This window comes from Capricornis sumatraensis, chromosome 1 (genome assembly GCF_032405125.1).
Source record: "Capricornis sumatraensis isolate serow.1 chromosome 1, serow.2, whole genome shotgun sequence".
NCBI lineage: Eukaryota > Metazoa > Chordata > Mammalia > Artiodactyla > Bovidae > Capricornis > Capricornis sumatraensis.
Window position 1 is genome coordinate 182,981,282 of NC_091069.1, and position 15,436 is coordinate 182,996,717.

At 35.8% G+C, this 15,436-nt stretch overlaps 1 protein-coding gene across 1 annotated transcript in view; it reads right to left on the bottom strand.

Moving 5' to 3' along the window:
- Window positions 1-7,554: 7,554 nt before the first annotated feature.
- Window positions 7,555-15,436, bottom strand: part of IL1RAP (interleukin 1 receptor accessory protein) — a 160,043-nt gene continuing 152,161 nt past the window's right edge. The window contains exon 12 of the mRNA XM_068971468.1: window positions 7,555-8,273. Within this exon, the coding sequence (XP_068827569.1) occupies window positions 7,555-8,273 (719 nt within the window). The remainder of the gene's footprint in view (window positions 8,274-15,436) is intronic.

Sequence of the window (15,436 nt, forward strand, 5' to 3'; positions counted from 1 at the left end):
TCAACTTTCTTCTATAATATCATTATCATCTTCATCCCACTATCAAGTGCATGTGCTGTGCTTAGTCACTTCAGCCATGTCTGACTCTACGCAACCCTATGGACTGTAGCCCACCAAGGCTCCTCTGTTCATGGAATTTTTCAGGCAAGAATACTGGAATAGGCTGCCATGCCCTCCTCCACGGAATCTTCCCAACCCAGGGCTTGAACCCACATCTCTTACTTCTCCTGCATTGGTAGAGGGGTTCTTTACCACTAATACCATCTGGGAAGCCCAAGTAAATAGTTTCCACATTTTACAGCTTCACATTTATTATATAAGTTTACCTTTACAACAATCCAATGAGGTAGATATTATATTACTCTTATTTTATATATGAGGAAATTCAAAACATGAGAGCAAAAGTGTTTGCTTGAAAATCACACAGTTTATAGAAGAATTGTTACTTCAATTCAGGTTTTCTGACTCCTATCTAGTATTTTTTCTACTATATCAAGAGCCCATTTGATGGAAGCAACCATTCAACTTTATTCCTTAATACCTGACATCCACTCCACATTTTAGCTTTTAAGTATGATATTTGGGGAGTTTTATACATCATCCTTCCCTTTTTTATTACTGGGGTTTGTGAAAAAATGAATGGGTTCATTTATTTATTTATTTTTTCTCCTGACACTTCTTAAAAGTCATCAAATTGTTTTGCTTAAAGCCAAGTTACTACACCTTCAACACTTTCCTGTTCTAGGTGACAGATCACATGTTCTGGCCTTCTTTGACTATGCACTTAAGTAATTACATTGGTGACTTTTATAATGCTATCATCTGTATTGGTATTCCTCATAGATTATATAATTTCATATTAAGATTATAAAAATAAAAGACTCAAATCCTAGTATGTGGGAATGAGTTTTAAGTTTTGCATTTTAAGGGGAAAAATTGTCTAGTGAATTAGGATTTTTTAACCTCTTTAAAACAAATTTATAATATGTCACTATTGATTTTTCATTGAAATATTTGCAAATATTGTATGGACAACTTGAGTCAGTCATCCTTTACAAAATTATATGTGTGTGTGTGTGTGTGTATAAATCATTTTGGTAGATGTATCAGTGTGGAGTAAGCTCAGTTTTTAAAAAGATGTTGAATTCTGGTTAAGAACCATTGTCCAAGGTATGTTTCAAAATATGACACCAAATTACAAATTGTGCTTGGTGCCCAGATGCTTCAGTTATATCCCGACTCTTGTGATCCCATGGACTGTAACCCACTATGCTCCTTTGTCCATGGGATTTCCCATGCAAGAATACTGGAGTGTGTTGCCATTTCCTTCTCCCGGGGATCTTCCTGACATGGGGATTCAAACGTATGTCTCCTGCATTGCAGGCAGATTCTTTACTGACTGAGTTACCAGGGAAGCCCAAATTACAAATTATTTGCAAGCATATGACACAGTTTTAGACAATAGAAAAGCAGTAAGTTGTTATGTATACCTTTGTGTCTTAAATGAAAAATACATCAAAGACTGTATCTTGAGGTTTTGTTTTTTGGTTTTTTTTCAATATGGCAATAGAGTGTTAATGGTCTCATTACCTAAAGTAGGATAAAAATAGCTCATGATCTGAGTTCAGTTTATTTTGAATCTTTTTGCTTCCTTTCCATGCACCCATTTCAAAGAGCATTCTTTCCATTTAACTATTTTTAAGTGTTTTTAAAATTGTCCCAAATAAAAAACTTGTAAATTATTCTCTGAAGATTTGGAATGTGTCAATAGTGTCCTCACCTCACTAGGGCATAAAACTTCTTCTTTGTTCAATATTATAGTATATAACCAAATTTTATATACACATATATATCTCCAGGAGTTGGTGATGGACAAGGAGGCCTGGCGTGCTGCGATTCATGGGGTCGCAAAGAGTTGGACACAACTGAGCGATTGATCTAAACTGAACTGATACATATACATATATATATGCGCACACCCATACGTGTATAACAATCACTTCAGTGTACAGCAGAAATTAACACAACTTTGTAAACCAAGTTTGGTGGTAGTGGTTTAGTCACTGATTCATGTCCGAGTCTTGTGATTCCATGGACTGTAGCCCACCAGACTACTCTGTCCATGAGATTTCCCGGACAAGAATACTGGAGTGGGTTGCAATTTCCTTCTCCAAGGGACCTTCCTGACCCAGGAATTGAACCCACGGCTCCTGATTGCAGATGCTTCACCAGGGAGCCACCCAGGAAGCCTAAAACCAACTACGTTTAAATGTAGGAAAAAAGTTCTTCAGCATCGATCTTTACCACCCCCAAAATGGCATTTTTTCTCATGATAAAATGCTATTTCATGATATTAGAAGAGTCATATAAACATTCAGATTTTAGTACAGAGAATCCAAATCATAGAGCAGATGCTTAGATAATAGTAGACTTCCTAAAGTACACATTAGCATTAGTCTCTTCCTTAATCTGAGCTTTAACATGTTCAGCTTGAATTCCCTATTTAGCTTTTCAGATAAATGAATCAGTGATGCTTTCTAATGACTGTGTTACATGCTCTGCTGTGTTCTAAATGTCTTTAATTCTTCTGAGGGTTCCTGAATATTCAAAAATGAAATGGCTCATTGGCAGATAGTTTGAGCGTCACATTCTTAGAGAACTAACTGAATGCAAATTAACCAAATACAGAAACTTAAAATTTTTCAATTTTTAAGAATGCTTATATTTATTGTGCATTTCTTCAGTGACTTTTCTTCGAGGAACATTTAAACACAAGGTCTACACTTTTCTGTCCTTTTTTTTTTCCTCCCACAGCAATCTGACTTGACAGGGTTGGCAACCTGAGGTAGGGTGTTGGCCGCAAAGTCCTTCTATTCCTTCATTACCAAAGTATGTGACATATCCCAGTTTGTAGGTCTCTTGGCTCTTCAGGCAATCTTAGTATCCCATTCTTAGACACAGATAATGTTATATGTTTTCCAAGCTCTATTTCATTCTTCTTTCCAGGAACACAGGAAGACTGCATTTTCCAGCTTTCTCTATGACTAGATCAGTATGTGTAGCTAGTTCTGGCCAATGAATTAAGAAATACCAGGTATGATAATTAGTCTGAAATATAGAATAACAAGATGCCACACATTTCAGGTGGCAGTGCTAAAGAAAGTAAGCCTTTATGCCTGGACAAGTAGCATATATAAGAAATGTCTTGTTATATGAAGCTACTAAAATGTTGAGGTTATTTGTTACCACAGCATTGCTTATGTGATTCTGATAATTATATATTATAAGCTACAGCAGCCCTATCAGATTCCAAATGTCTGTGTTTGATGTTTCACATATTAGAAATATATTCCATTAGCTACTCATCTACTCAAATATCTCCTCATGCTGAGGCAACTCCAAGAGTTAAACTTGCCCTATATTTTCATCTATAGCCTGTAAACACCTATGGCTTGTTAAAAGGATGATTCGTAGTCCTCCTTGGCTGGAGAAAATCAGAGCCTATAAGGGTAAAAGAGGAGTTAAAGAGAGATAAAAATGACTGTTTCTTAAGCTTTTTTGTAAATCAGAATCACCTGGGAAGTTTATTCTGAGTGCAAATCTGCTCCACTCAAGAGATCCTCATATTGCATAGGATCAAGAAATATGCATTTTAATATGAAACCAAAATTGGCTCTCATGTGGATGTATCTAGGAATACACTTTAAGGAGCTTTAGACCTTTACAGTAGACTCTAATAAAGGCTGTCTCCTCTTATAGCCTGAATAGTATAAAAATATGATGGGGTTTGAAATAATTATCATAGGTAGTTGTTTGTTTGATGCATGGAATAGTTTATTTGAATTATCAAGGGCCTGGACAATGTCCAGTACTTAATAAATCAGTCTCTCTGGAGTAGGGGATTCACCTGAGATCTTCACCTGTAAGATGGCTCCCCAAAAAATTTTTAGACACAAAGGTTTGAAACAAGTGCCATAGGGATTGTTTGTCCTTCTATACACATCTTTATGATTAGTTCAATTTATTATTCATAACTTTTTCAAAAACATCAGTTTAGGAACATTAGTTTACTAACCACCTCAGATCTTTACACAGGAAGTAAATATATTATTACCAGAGTTTTTACTAATTATAAGAAGTAATTGTAACCCATGGTGTAAATGATAGTTCCTAAAATATTATATTTTATATTCAAGATGAACATATTTTTATTTTCCATAAATAAAAATATAAATTATCTATTTGAGGGGAAAATAATAATATGATCATTGATTCTAGAAGACAAAATAATTCTACTTTTTAATACTTAAATGTTATAATATTTTAAAGTGAAATTATATAAACCATAATATGACAAGGTCAGTTGTCACATCACATACTTGATATGACATTTAATTTGCTGCATGTGGGTTAACATTAACTGCCTTTTTGATTGGAATGTATAACAGTTCAAATTAAATAGTTCTAATTAGGTGGCTTTGTAATAGGAATATTTCCACTTGAGTCTTACAAGAGTAGTTCTACAATCGGCACTGGGTCAGGGGTCAGAAGCCCAGATTAGAAGCCCAACCCTTGCTAATTGACTGAGTGTCATTAGGAAAGTCACTTAGTCTGGATAATATGTTCCTGTTCTGTACTGCTTTTGTGTTAAAAAATGATGTAATAAAATCAATTTGTAAGCCATAAATAATTATGCAAATGGAGTGGTTTCACTATGGATATAAAATTGGCCAACAGTTATTGAGCACTTACAATGTGCCAGACACTGTGATATGAACCTACATAAGTTATACAATTTAATACTCACAAAGTCCAATAAGTTTAATAATATTATCTCCGTTTTAGCTCACAGGAGATGGAGACGCTTAGAGCCCATGGTAAAACACAGGAGAGAAGGAGGTCTCATATTTCTCTCTGCTTAACTTGAAACTTATTCCTAAAAAGGCGATATTCCTGTGTAAGTGATATCCATTTAACCTACAGCCATATCAATTGAGTTAGGAATCTGCATGACCCATGAGGAAATATTTTCCTCCTTATTCACCCAACTGAAATATATTGTACTGAACACTACATTCAAGTGTACCATGTTGGGTCAGGAAATACTCATGTAACCTCCTTGCTTTTCTCCATACAGTACAAGTATGGTCTATCATCTGTCTGAACATCTTTTAGATTTTGGCTATATGCCAAAAATCATACGATTTTATTGGTTTCATTGTGCTTCTATTGTCAATGGCAATTGATACTGACCAAAACTGAGCTTTTGAGAATACCACGATTATCCAGCTACACATTCATAATAAGAGTCCATGTTTAATTTTCCATGCCTCTCCCACTAGTCTTTTCATTTATTTTCTTCACTAAGGAAATAATTTATAAATGACAAAAGTAATCTATCAGTTTTCCCAAACATATTTTATGATTTGAAACACTGTGCTAATAAGGAATAAGACTGATTACGGATAACAGCATTCTCTCCCTACTTGGGTTTTGGAGCAACTTACATTAGCCACTATTTAACAGACTTAGAGAGAAACTACTATCTGTCTTCCAAGTGAAGATTCAATCTCTTTAAGAAGGCCTGCAATGTAGAACATGAGTTGCACACTGTCATTTACTGCTGGGTGTTCAGGTAGGGTGGCCTGTCCTTTCCTAATTACAAGCTTCTTGTTGAATCCCATTTACTCTGGAGGGCCCTATTCCCTCATCTTATTTCTGCATGAAAAGGATCTAATCGCTTCTTGTTTCAACAAAGAGTTCTGTATTTCTTTCCAAGGGGAGGAGTGGGATGAAAACTGGTTTCTTTCTCCAGCCCTCATTCATTATTAATAACTGAGAAAGGCCATAGCTCATGAGGAGTCAAGTTTATGTGCTGAAGTGAGTGCTAATGTCTGGTACCACCTTTGCCTCCTTTTGCTTTGCTCCTGTTCATGAGCAGTAGATTGTGCTTCTAATTTTCTTACAGTAAAACCACCATTCAGGGACCCTTTACCAGACTAGATGGAAGACACGCTATTTCCAGCTTTTTCTCCTTAATGGAGTGTTGGGTCAGTTCAGCCCTATTCTGAGTGTCTGGATGTCTTCAGTTTGGGGAGGGAATAAATGTTTTCCATTACTTCCTTAGGGCCAGTCTGTGTTCTTCAGTCTCAATATCACCAGGGTTATTTGGATACCCATTCGACATATGCTTTTTGAGTGAATACTTTAGCTCTGAAATTACAAATTAGTGGCCCTTTGGGTGAATATGTGCTCATGTGTTTAGGTTTTTTTTTTTAAAGTCATTTCATAATTGACAGATTACTTAAAAATCTGGATTTTGAGATTCATTTGAAAAATGACACTTTTTCAACACTGGGGCTTAATCATTGACAAGAATCAAATGAAACAGAGTGAAGGATGCTCCTTTTTAAAGAAATATATACTTTACCTCCAGGCTTAATTATCTCTATTTTCTCCCTGACTTGGAAATCAAATGCTATGTGCCTTTTATGATTGTATTAAAATATTTAAAGAGATATTTATCTCTATCTATGTCCATATACACATGAGTACTAGATGAAGAGCATTGTATTATACTTATATGTGGCTGTCTTTTCTCCTTTTTCTTACTCTTTGATCCTTGTAGGCCCTTGAATGACTATTCCCAGAATTCCAAATGAGAAGAAGGGAGTGATGGACCAAACTCTACCCTAACCCCTAACCATACTGGATTTTTCAGCTATCATTTCTAAAATTATAATGATATTTTTGTATAGCTCTTCATTTCCTTTGAGACATTTTCTCATTCTCTTTTGGCCCTTTCCTATATCATTCCTAGAAAGAAACTAAAGATACAGCTCAGCTTTCCTAGTACCCAAACCAAATCTCAATTTCCTTAAAAGAATAGTCTGCAGATATGAATTTAAAAGTCATGAAAAAGTAGAAGGGAAAGAGAGGTAAAAATTTGTTAGTACAAATGAAATCACATAAAAATATAACTTTATTGATGCTAACAACTTTAGGCAGTTTAGAGAATACTAGTTTACAGTGAGACAGAACTCTACGCATCCCTGTGTGGGAGTACTTGGTTCTTCCTGGGAAAATGTTCTGTAGGTTTCCCATTGAGCCTGTTCCTACAGCTTCCACCAAAACTGAAACGGACTTCTTTCCATGATGCTCCCTTGAGATGCACATACCCTGTTAAGTGTCATAGCCCAAGTACACCTGACTGACTTATAGTATGAGGTTGGTCAACAAACTCAAAGGAAACACTGAAATTCTTTGCTCTGTTTAAAACCATGGGGTAAGAGAGAGGATCAGACTTTAGGCAACTTGCACATACTGACCTTCTAGGGCCCAAGAAGAGTGTGCTCTTCTGAGGCCATTAGAGGCAATAAATCTGGATTCAGGTCCTTCAGGTCTTTTGTCTCCTAGAAATAAATAGTTTTTAAAAATCAATAAAGGGGACACAACCTGATAGTCCATTAGATGATAAAAATGTCAATTATTCCCATAGGTTCATGACACATAACAGGCTGGTAGAAATAGCAGCCACCACCCACCACACAGTAATTATAGGATATAAAAGTCATTGTTATTGGATAAATCCGTGAAATGGTGAAGAGCAAGGGCTGAAATCTGGGGGGCAGGGGGTTCCAATCTGGTGCCATTTTGTATCCATTGAGTTTCTGACTCTTGGGGAACAGGCTTACAAAGGTGTGTCTCCCACTGGGGCTGGGTGTGGATCTCTGCCCGGCTCTTGCTCCTAAGCTGACTCTCTCCTTCACAGTAGGTGACACAGCACCGGCAGCCTGCAGAGGGCTTCCCTCTGTGCTTCGACATCGTGTCTGGGCCCGGAGAAGGGCCTGCAGCTCTCCCTGAGCTCTGGAGTTCTGGGGGCTCTTTCAAACGGCTTTTCCTCCTTTGAACGTGGTCCAGACTGATGTCAGACTGGGAAGAGCAGCTCTCATTCCAGCCAGAGCTGGCACTCAGACTTCTCAGTGGAAGAGCCAGTCTCAAGGCCTTCCAGAATTTAGAGCCAGAATGTTTTGACTTTTCTCCCTTCCAGCTCACAAAAGATACAGACTCCTTCAGCTGTAGGATGCTTGGGTGTGGCTGTTCAAGGGGACGATACTCAACCACAATGAGCTTGGTGGCAATGGAGTTCTGGCACATGACACCCAGTTTGAACTCTAACATGCTGATGCTCTTTTCTGTCACATAATCTGGGCTCAGCACAACAATCATCCTCCGGCTCCTTTGAATGAAGTCAAAAACTGCTTCCACTGTATCTATAGGAAAATGAAAGATAGGACAATCCCTAGTGAACACATTCACGTTTCAGTTCATTGTTGATAGTCTTAGGGAGGACAGGCAACGAACACTTGAAAATACAAGATCGAAGGGTTAAATAATCTACCCAGGTAAGGAATCTCATCTACACTATTCTTATTGTTGCAATGTCTGCTACCTTCAAGGATGAGGAAGTAACCACCTGTAAAAGCAGCTAATTTCAGTTCTACTTGTAAATAATTTCTTGTTTTGAAAAGTTGTTTCCTTGTACTTTAGTGGTCTTAGATCTGACAGTTTAAAATACTTTAAGTATTTCATAATTATTTTGATCTCATTGTATTTTTTTCCTCATCTCTAGATTAAATAACTTCATGAATTTTAAATCTTATTCTCCATATGAATTGGTATCAAGTCTCTTCCCTACTTTTATGGATTTTTTTCTTAATAACATTTACTTTATATATATATATATATATGTCACCTAAGAGTATTATCATGAACAGGACTGAACATAATGCTCCAGACACAGTCTTATCAGCACAGATCTACAGGGCATTACTCGCTCCTAAGATCCACACTGTTACAGCTCTTGATACTTAAAATTTTTGGATATATCAGACAGTTCATAGTATTGACTGTGATGGCAACCAAAATTCCTTTTCTTTTTCTCTGTATGCCAAGAATTGGTTTGCATAACAATTAAAGAGGCAAAAACAATGACAACAATAACTGGTAAAAACCATCCAATTAGACTTCTCACCAAGCATGCAATTCTAATAGTTACTGCGGTGAATTTGGGCAAAACCTAACAGAAGCTTCTTGAGATAAACTCCGTGCTAAACTCATTGTGAGATTTAGGAGCTTAAACAGATTTTCTGAAGGAAATTCCAAACTTGTAAATTGCAGCTGTTGACAACTCTGAAAACACATACTGTGAACAGACCATGAGATTGAGAACCTATGCTTCTCAGGCCAGGAGTGAAGCACTGAGGGAGAAACTCAGTCTGTGAAGACAAGCTGAAAGCTTTCAGTGAATTGGATTATGAATTTGACAGGGAATGAAGGAGCTTTGCTCTCTACCATATTATTCCTTTCCAACTGCTAAGTTTAACATGAATTTGAAGGAAAACAAAAAGAGATGTGCTCAGTGTTTAAGAACTTGTGACTGGCTTTATCAAAAGCACAAAGTATTTTAGTGACTTTTTGCTTTAATCTTTTCTTTTTGCTTCAATCACTTATCTTCAAAGCCTGTGTGTGTGTGTGTGTGTGTGTGTGTTTCTGTGTGTCTTGGTAACTCCTGTTTCTTTCCTATCTTATTCAGAATCTTATGTTTCTACCTTTCATAAAACCAAGGATGTGACTTTAGGAAGTCTACTGTTTCTCCTGTATCATGATGAATATGATATAACCTTAAGATAACATGCATAATTTTTCAACAAAAGGAACTTGTGCACTCAAATTGCATGTAGGGAGGAGGTGTGTAACTGTGGGTATGTGTGGTTCATTTCTAAATAGTCACTTTAGCAAAATGTTTGTTCTGTCCAAAGGGGGTACCATTGTTGAAAATAAAACATTGTCTTAGACCCTCTAAAAAAATTGTCTTTAAAGCTTATGGCTTTTTGTTTGTTTTTAATTTTGGTAACCCACTTGAAAGTGGAGGATTTGCCTTTTAGAGAGGGTAATGCAAAAAAATAAAATACATAAATATGAATGGTGGAATTCCAGACATTGAGGAATAGATTAGAACATGGTTTTCAGATAAGAGTTGATTTATACCTTGGCATCTTCATATAATACTTTGAGAAACTGCTTCCTTTATGGCCTATTTTAATATCTTCCATACTGTTAAATTTCATATTTGAGGATGTTAATTATTATATTTTTTAAATGATGACTATTATTTGGAGAGGGCATCTTAAATTAGGTTGTTTATTCTGTTTGGGTCCAAAAAAAAAAAAAAAAAAGAAGAAGAAGAAAACCTGAGGTGTGGCTATAGATTGATAAGACCAGTTATTTTGTGTGTGGTCATAAATTGGGTTTGGAGTGACAGTTTCTGATCTATAACTCTTCACCACTCTAGAATAATCCTGCCTATAAAAGTTACAGTATCCTAGGTATTAACTTGGGAGTAGAAAGAAAACTAAAAGAAAACTAGGACTGTAATTTTTTTCTTTAGCTAGATTACTGGTATGTGAGAGTGTATTAAACCTCTCTCTCTTTCTCTTAAAACTTGAAGTACAGATTTTAAAAAATAGGGGCATCTAATTTGAAAGACTAATCTGAATTCAAATACTGGTTTCTCCGTTTATCTTAATAGTATAATCATTTATTTTAGTATCTTTAAAGTTTGAATTCATCCATCTATAAAATACATATAATGAGAGCAAATTTGTAGGGTTGCTGGACAATTTATCAATACCATTAGGTCAATGTCTACTGCATGGTATGCTTTTGAATTAATCACCTTGATTAAATTATTATTATTCAATGTTTACTGAGCACAATATTAAAATAATGGATAGACTAATATTGATTCCAAATCAATCCCAATAACCTCAGATATGCAGATGACACCATCCTTATGGCAGAAAGTGAAGAGGAACTCAAAAGCCTCTTGATGAAAGTGAAAGTGGAGAGTGAAAAAGTTGGCTTAAAGCTCAACATTCACAAAACGAAGATCATGGCATCCGGTCCCATCACTTCATGGGAAATAGATGGGGAAACAGTGGAAACAGTGTCAGACTTTATTTTGGGGGGCTCCAAGATCACTGCAGATGGTGACTGCAACCATGAAATTAAAAGATGCTTACTCCTTGGAAGAAAAGTTATGACCAAACTACAGAGCATATTCAAAAGCAGAGACATTACTTTGCCGACTAAGGTCCGTCTAGTCCAGGCTATGGTTTTTCCTGTGGTCATGTATGGATGTGAGAGTTGGACTGTGAAGAAGGCTGAGCGCCGAAGAATTGATGCTTTTGAACTGTGGTGTTGGAGAAGACTCTTGAGAGTCCCTTGGACTGCAAGGAGATCCAACCAGTCCATTCTGAAGGAGATCAGCCCTGGGCTTTCTTTGGAAGGAATGATGCTAAAGCTGAAACTCCAGTACTTTGGCCACCTCATGCGAAGAGTTGACTCATTGGAAAAGACCCTGATGCTGGGAGGGATTGGGGGCAGGTAGAGAAAGGGACCACAGAGGATGAAATGGCTGGATGGCATCACGGACTCGATGGATGCGAGTCTGAGTGAACTCTGGGAGTTGGTGATGGACAGGGAGGCCTGGTGTGCTGCGATTCATGGGGTCGCAAAGAGTTGGACTCGACTGAGCGACTGAACTGAACTGAACTGAACTGAATTGAATGGGAACTTTAGAAGACTGACTTAAACTGTGGATTCAAAGTTTTAAAATTCTGTCTATTAGGGTTTAAAATAAAAGTGAAATACTTAGTTAACCCATTGCTAAGAATACTTCACATCCCTTGAGTAGAAACAGAGAAATAGATAAGTTGCTGAATGCGTCTCCTGTTATACTTCATGTTTACTTGTTTCAAAGATCTAATAACCTCAGTTGTTCACTCAGTTGTGTCCAACTCTTTACAACACAATGGAGCATAGTCTGCCAGCCTCCTTTGTCCATGAAATTTTCCAAGCAAAAATAGGCTAGAGTAGGTTGTCATTTCCTTCTCTAGGCAATCTTCCTGACCCAGGGATTGAACCTGCATCTCTTGCATTGGCAGGAGGATTCCTTACCACTGCATCACCTGGGTGCTTATATCTCCAAAGACAGTGATATACATTATGTTCCAACTCTGCTTTAAAGTTGTTTCTTAAATGAGTAAAGATTGCTTTTTTTGTAACTTCCATGCATTGATCCTAAGTCTACTCTTTGGAGACTGGTTTGAAACAAGGAAATGTTTTGGAGGAAAATTTTTACTAGGCAAACCAGTTAAATTATAGAGGCCCAATAAATATTCTTGAAATAAATAATATTTATTTTAAAAAGCAAGAAAGCTCCCTTTTACTACAGACTTAATATTAACTCAAAAGAAAATGTCTTTTCAAATATTTATCACTGATTTGTTTGAAATAGAAATGCATATCTGATTCAAATGATCACCTGCTAACTAAAGGCAAGGCACTGTTAGTTGATCTTTTTTAAGGCAACTGCTTTCAAGTTGAAAACTTATAAAAGGTAAGCTATTGCTGTTAACTGTCCAAGTTTCAAGCTGAACAAAAAGAAATAGGTTTGTATCTCTATATTAAAACTCTCTCCTCTCTCTCTGCCTTTCTTTATTCTCTCTTTGTCTCTATTCCTCATCTTTTTCTCCATCTCATTCTCTCTTTTGATTCTTTCTCTCCACACTCATTCACATGTGCACATGCACACACACACACACATACAGATGTCTGGTATATTAGATCAATCCATTTTACTTAAGTAACTCTTTTACTCAGAGGTAAAGAAAATGTTCAGTTGAAGTTCCCAGTTTTTTTCAGATTTTTCTCAGAAAGAGAAAACTAATGTCCCTTAAAACATTTCTTTTGCTAAGTGTATCATTCTTTTTATTCTCACTTCTTAAGCCCAAACATGAAAAATACATAAAACACATGCACAAAATAAAATTCAAAGGTGAAAATAAATGGTTTATTTTTAAAAGAAACAAATTTACAAATCAAATGGAAAATGGAAAATACAAACATTTATGGATAAAATAAAAAAGATAGTCTTAAAATATGAAAAACCTATGGAAAGAAAACAGATAATTAACACGTGGAGTGAAACTTTTGTTTTCCAATAAAATGGAGTACTTGTTTATTAGAATATTAGGGAATCATCTAAATTACAATGCAGAAAAAATTAAATTATTTTATATGGTTGTGTAATTGGACACTCTATATATCATGTCTTTTTTGTTTGTTTAATTGGGTGCAGAAGGTCTTTATACCATATACCTAAAACCTTTGAGATTTTTCTTTTTAACATTGGATACTTTTGTTTTTAATATTAGAGAGAGATTTCTCCTTGCTGTCCAATGTATGTTTCTCCTTCTCTCTCGAATAATCTGTACTTGGCATCTTCTGGATCATAAAACAAACAAACAAAAAAAGAACTCTTGAAACAAAATTATCTTAGGATGAGGTATCATTTCAATTTGAGTTGCTTTAGATTTTTAGCATTTGAAAACGTTCAGTAGCAAATACAGTAATATAAATAGAACAAAATTTATCTAGAAGTTTCTAGGGGTACCAAACATCATTTAGCATAAATATGAAATCCAAAAGTGCAAAAAGATGCTGCATTGGCAAGAGAATGGCCCCTTGATAATGGGGCTGTCCCTCATCTACCTAAAGCTCATTCTTGAATTGAAATTCAAATCTTATCTGGGGTCAGTTCTCCCCTGGTCTTGTGATGAAAGGGTTAATAGAAGGAGTAATCGTGCTTTGTAGTAATGAAAAGCATTAACAAAGCTAAAAACATTAGATCCAAGATGACCCCCATACCATAGTTTTATAGTCAATGATTCATGAAGCTTTTGTTTTATTTAAAATAATAACTCCTCCATAGAAAAATGATTTATTAAATAGACTTTAGTAATCAGAAGGACACAAATATAGGAGATAATTTTAGAATAGTTTATCAACATTCATACTACTAAGATAAGGATTTCCTTAAATTATGAATTATTATTTTTCATAGGATACCCAGGCTCATTTATAAGTATTTTTATTTTCTTTTCCTTTATTACTTAAAAGTCCAAATAGAGACTTATCTCTCCAAGAGTTGAGCACTAAGATTAACATAATTTCTAAGTATGTGTGCTCAGAATACAGTAGATGGTCAATTAATGCCAGAGGGCTGGCTACTGCTTAGCAGTGACCATGGAAATTCTGTGCAAAACAGAAGCCACTGCACGCAGATCAGCTGTGGCAGTAGGAAGTTATTGTTACTAATTTAGGGAGGGAAGGAGTTAACAACTACTCTGGGAGCTATAAATTCACAAATATTATTAATGTGCAGAAAACAATGACATAAAATATTACAGTAAAAAACATAATTTAAAAACTGGATAAGAGTTCCAGTAATTTGTAATATTGTGCCAATGGCTATTTAAAGTCATATGTGGATATATATACACATATATGTGTGTGTAGTGTGTGTGTATATATATACAATTCATGTATGTATGTATGTGTATCTGTAATTCATGTGTATATATGCTATATATATATATAATTTTGTGTGTATATACATATATATTTTTAAAAAATCTATATGTAACATAGATATTCACCACTCTGTAAACCCTGGACTTAGTTTTCACTTTTCCAAGTCTTAAGAACAGTAAAGTTTTACTTATACAAACTGAAACATGTTTAGTTGACAGTGACTTTTCCGTCTAACTTGTTTGAAGTGAGTGTTATTAACTTTTCAGTGAATAAAATATGAAAACTACTCAGGGTCCAGTTAATACTTTTAGAGTATTAATGCTAAAAGCACTCTCAAGGTCCCTAAGTCTAACTTTAACACTTTACAATGGGGAGACAGAAACAAGAAAAGAGAAATTATTTTCATAATATTCACATTAGCAAAGCTAAGATTAAAAGACAAATTGACAAACATCCTGTTCTTTGCTTTTCTTATAAGACAGAAAATGCCCTTGAAAGCTTTTTGCTCTTCTTTTACGCAATATTAGCACCAGTAAGAGAAGCTTCCTCTCCAATGAATCAAGTGTGGAGCCGCCTGCATGCTCTGAATGACTGACCCAGAATGCAGGAGGAAGGGAGATGGAGTGACAGATATGGGTCAACCTACAGATAATTGGGAGTTTACTGTAATAAAATACTATTACATAGTTTTCAAGGTGACAAATATGATACCAACTACCTGAGATAGAGTGCAGGGGGTGGGAGGGGGGGAGATGACAGTAGACAATGTGGGAAAGCCCTTTAAGCCAATCGTAAGGAACGTTTACACTCACCCTGCTTTATAACATCATAAATGGTGTTGGTCTTGCTGTGAGGGTGTCTAGCATAGTAGGATGAGCAAAACAGTTTATTTTCCTTAGCAAAGATAAATTTAGGCCCTGATTATCTTTTAAGGGATGAATAAAAAGAAAAGAAAACTATACTTGAAACTCTTAATGACCTTGCTAACAGATGACTC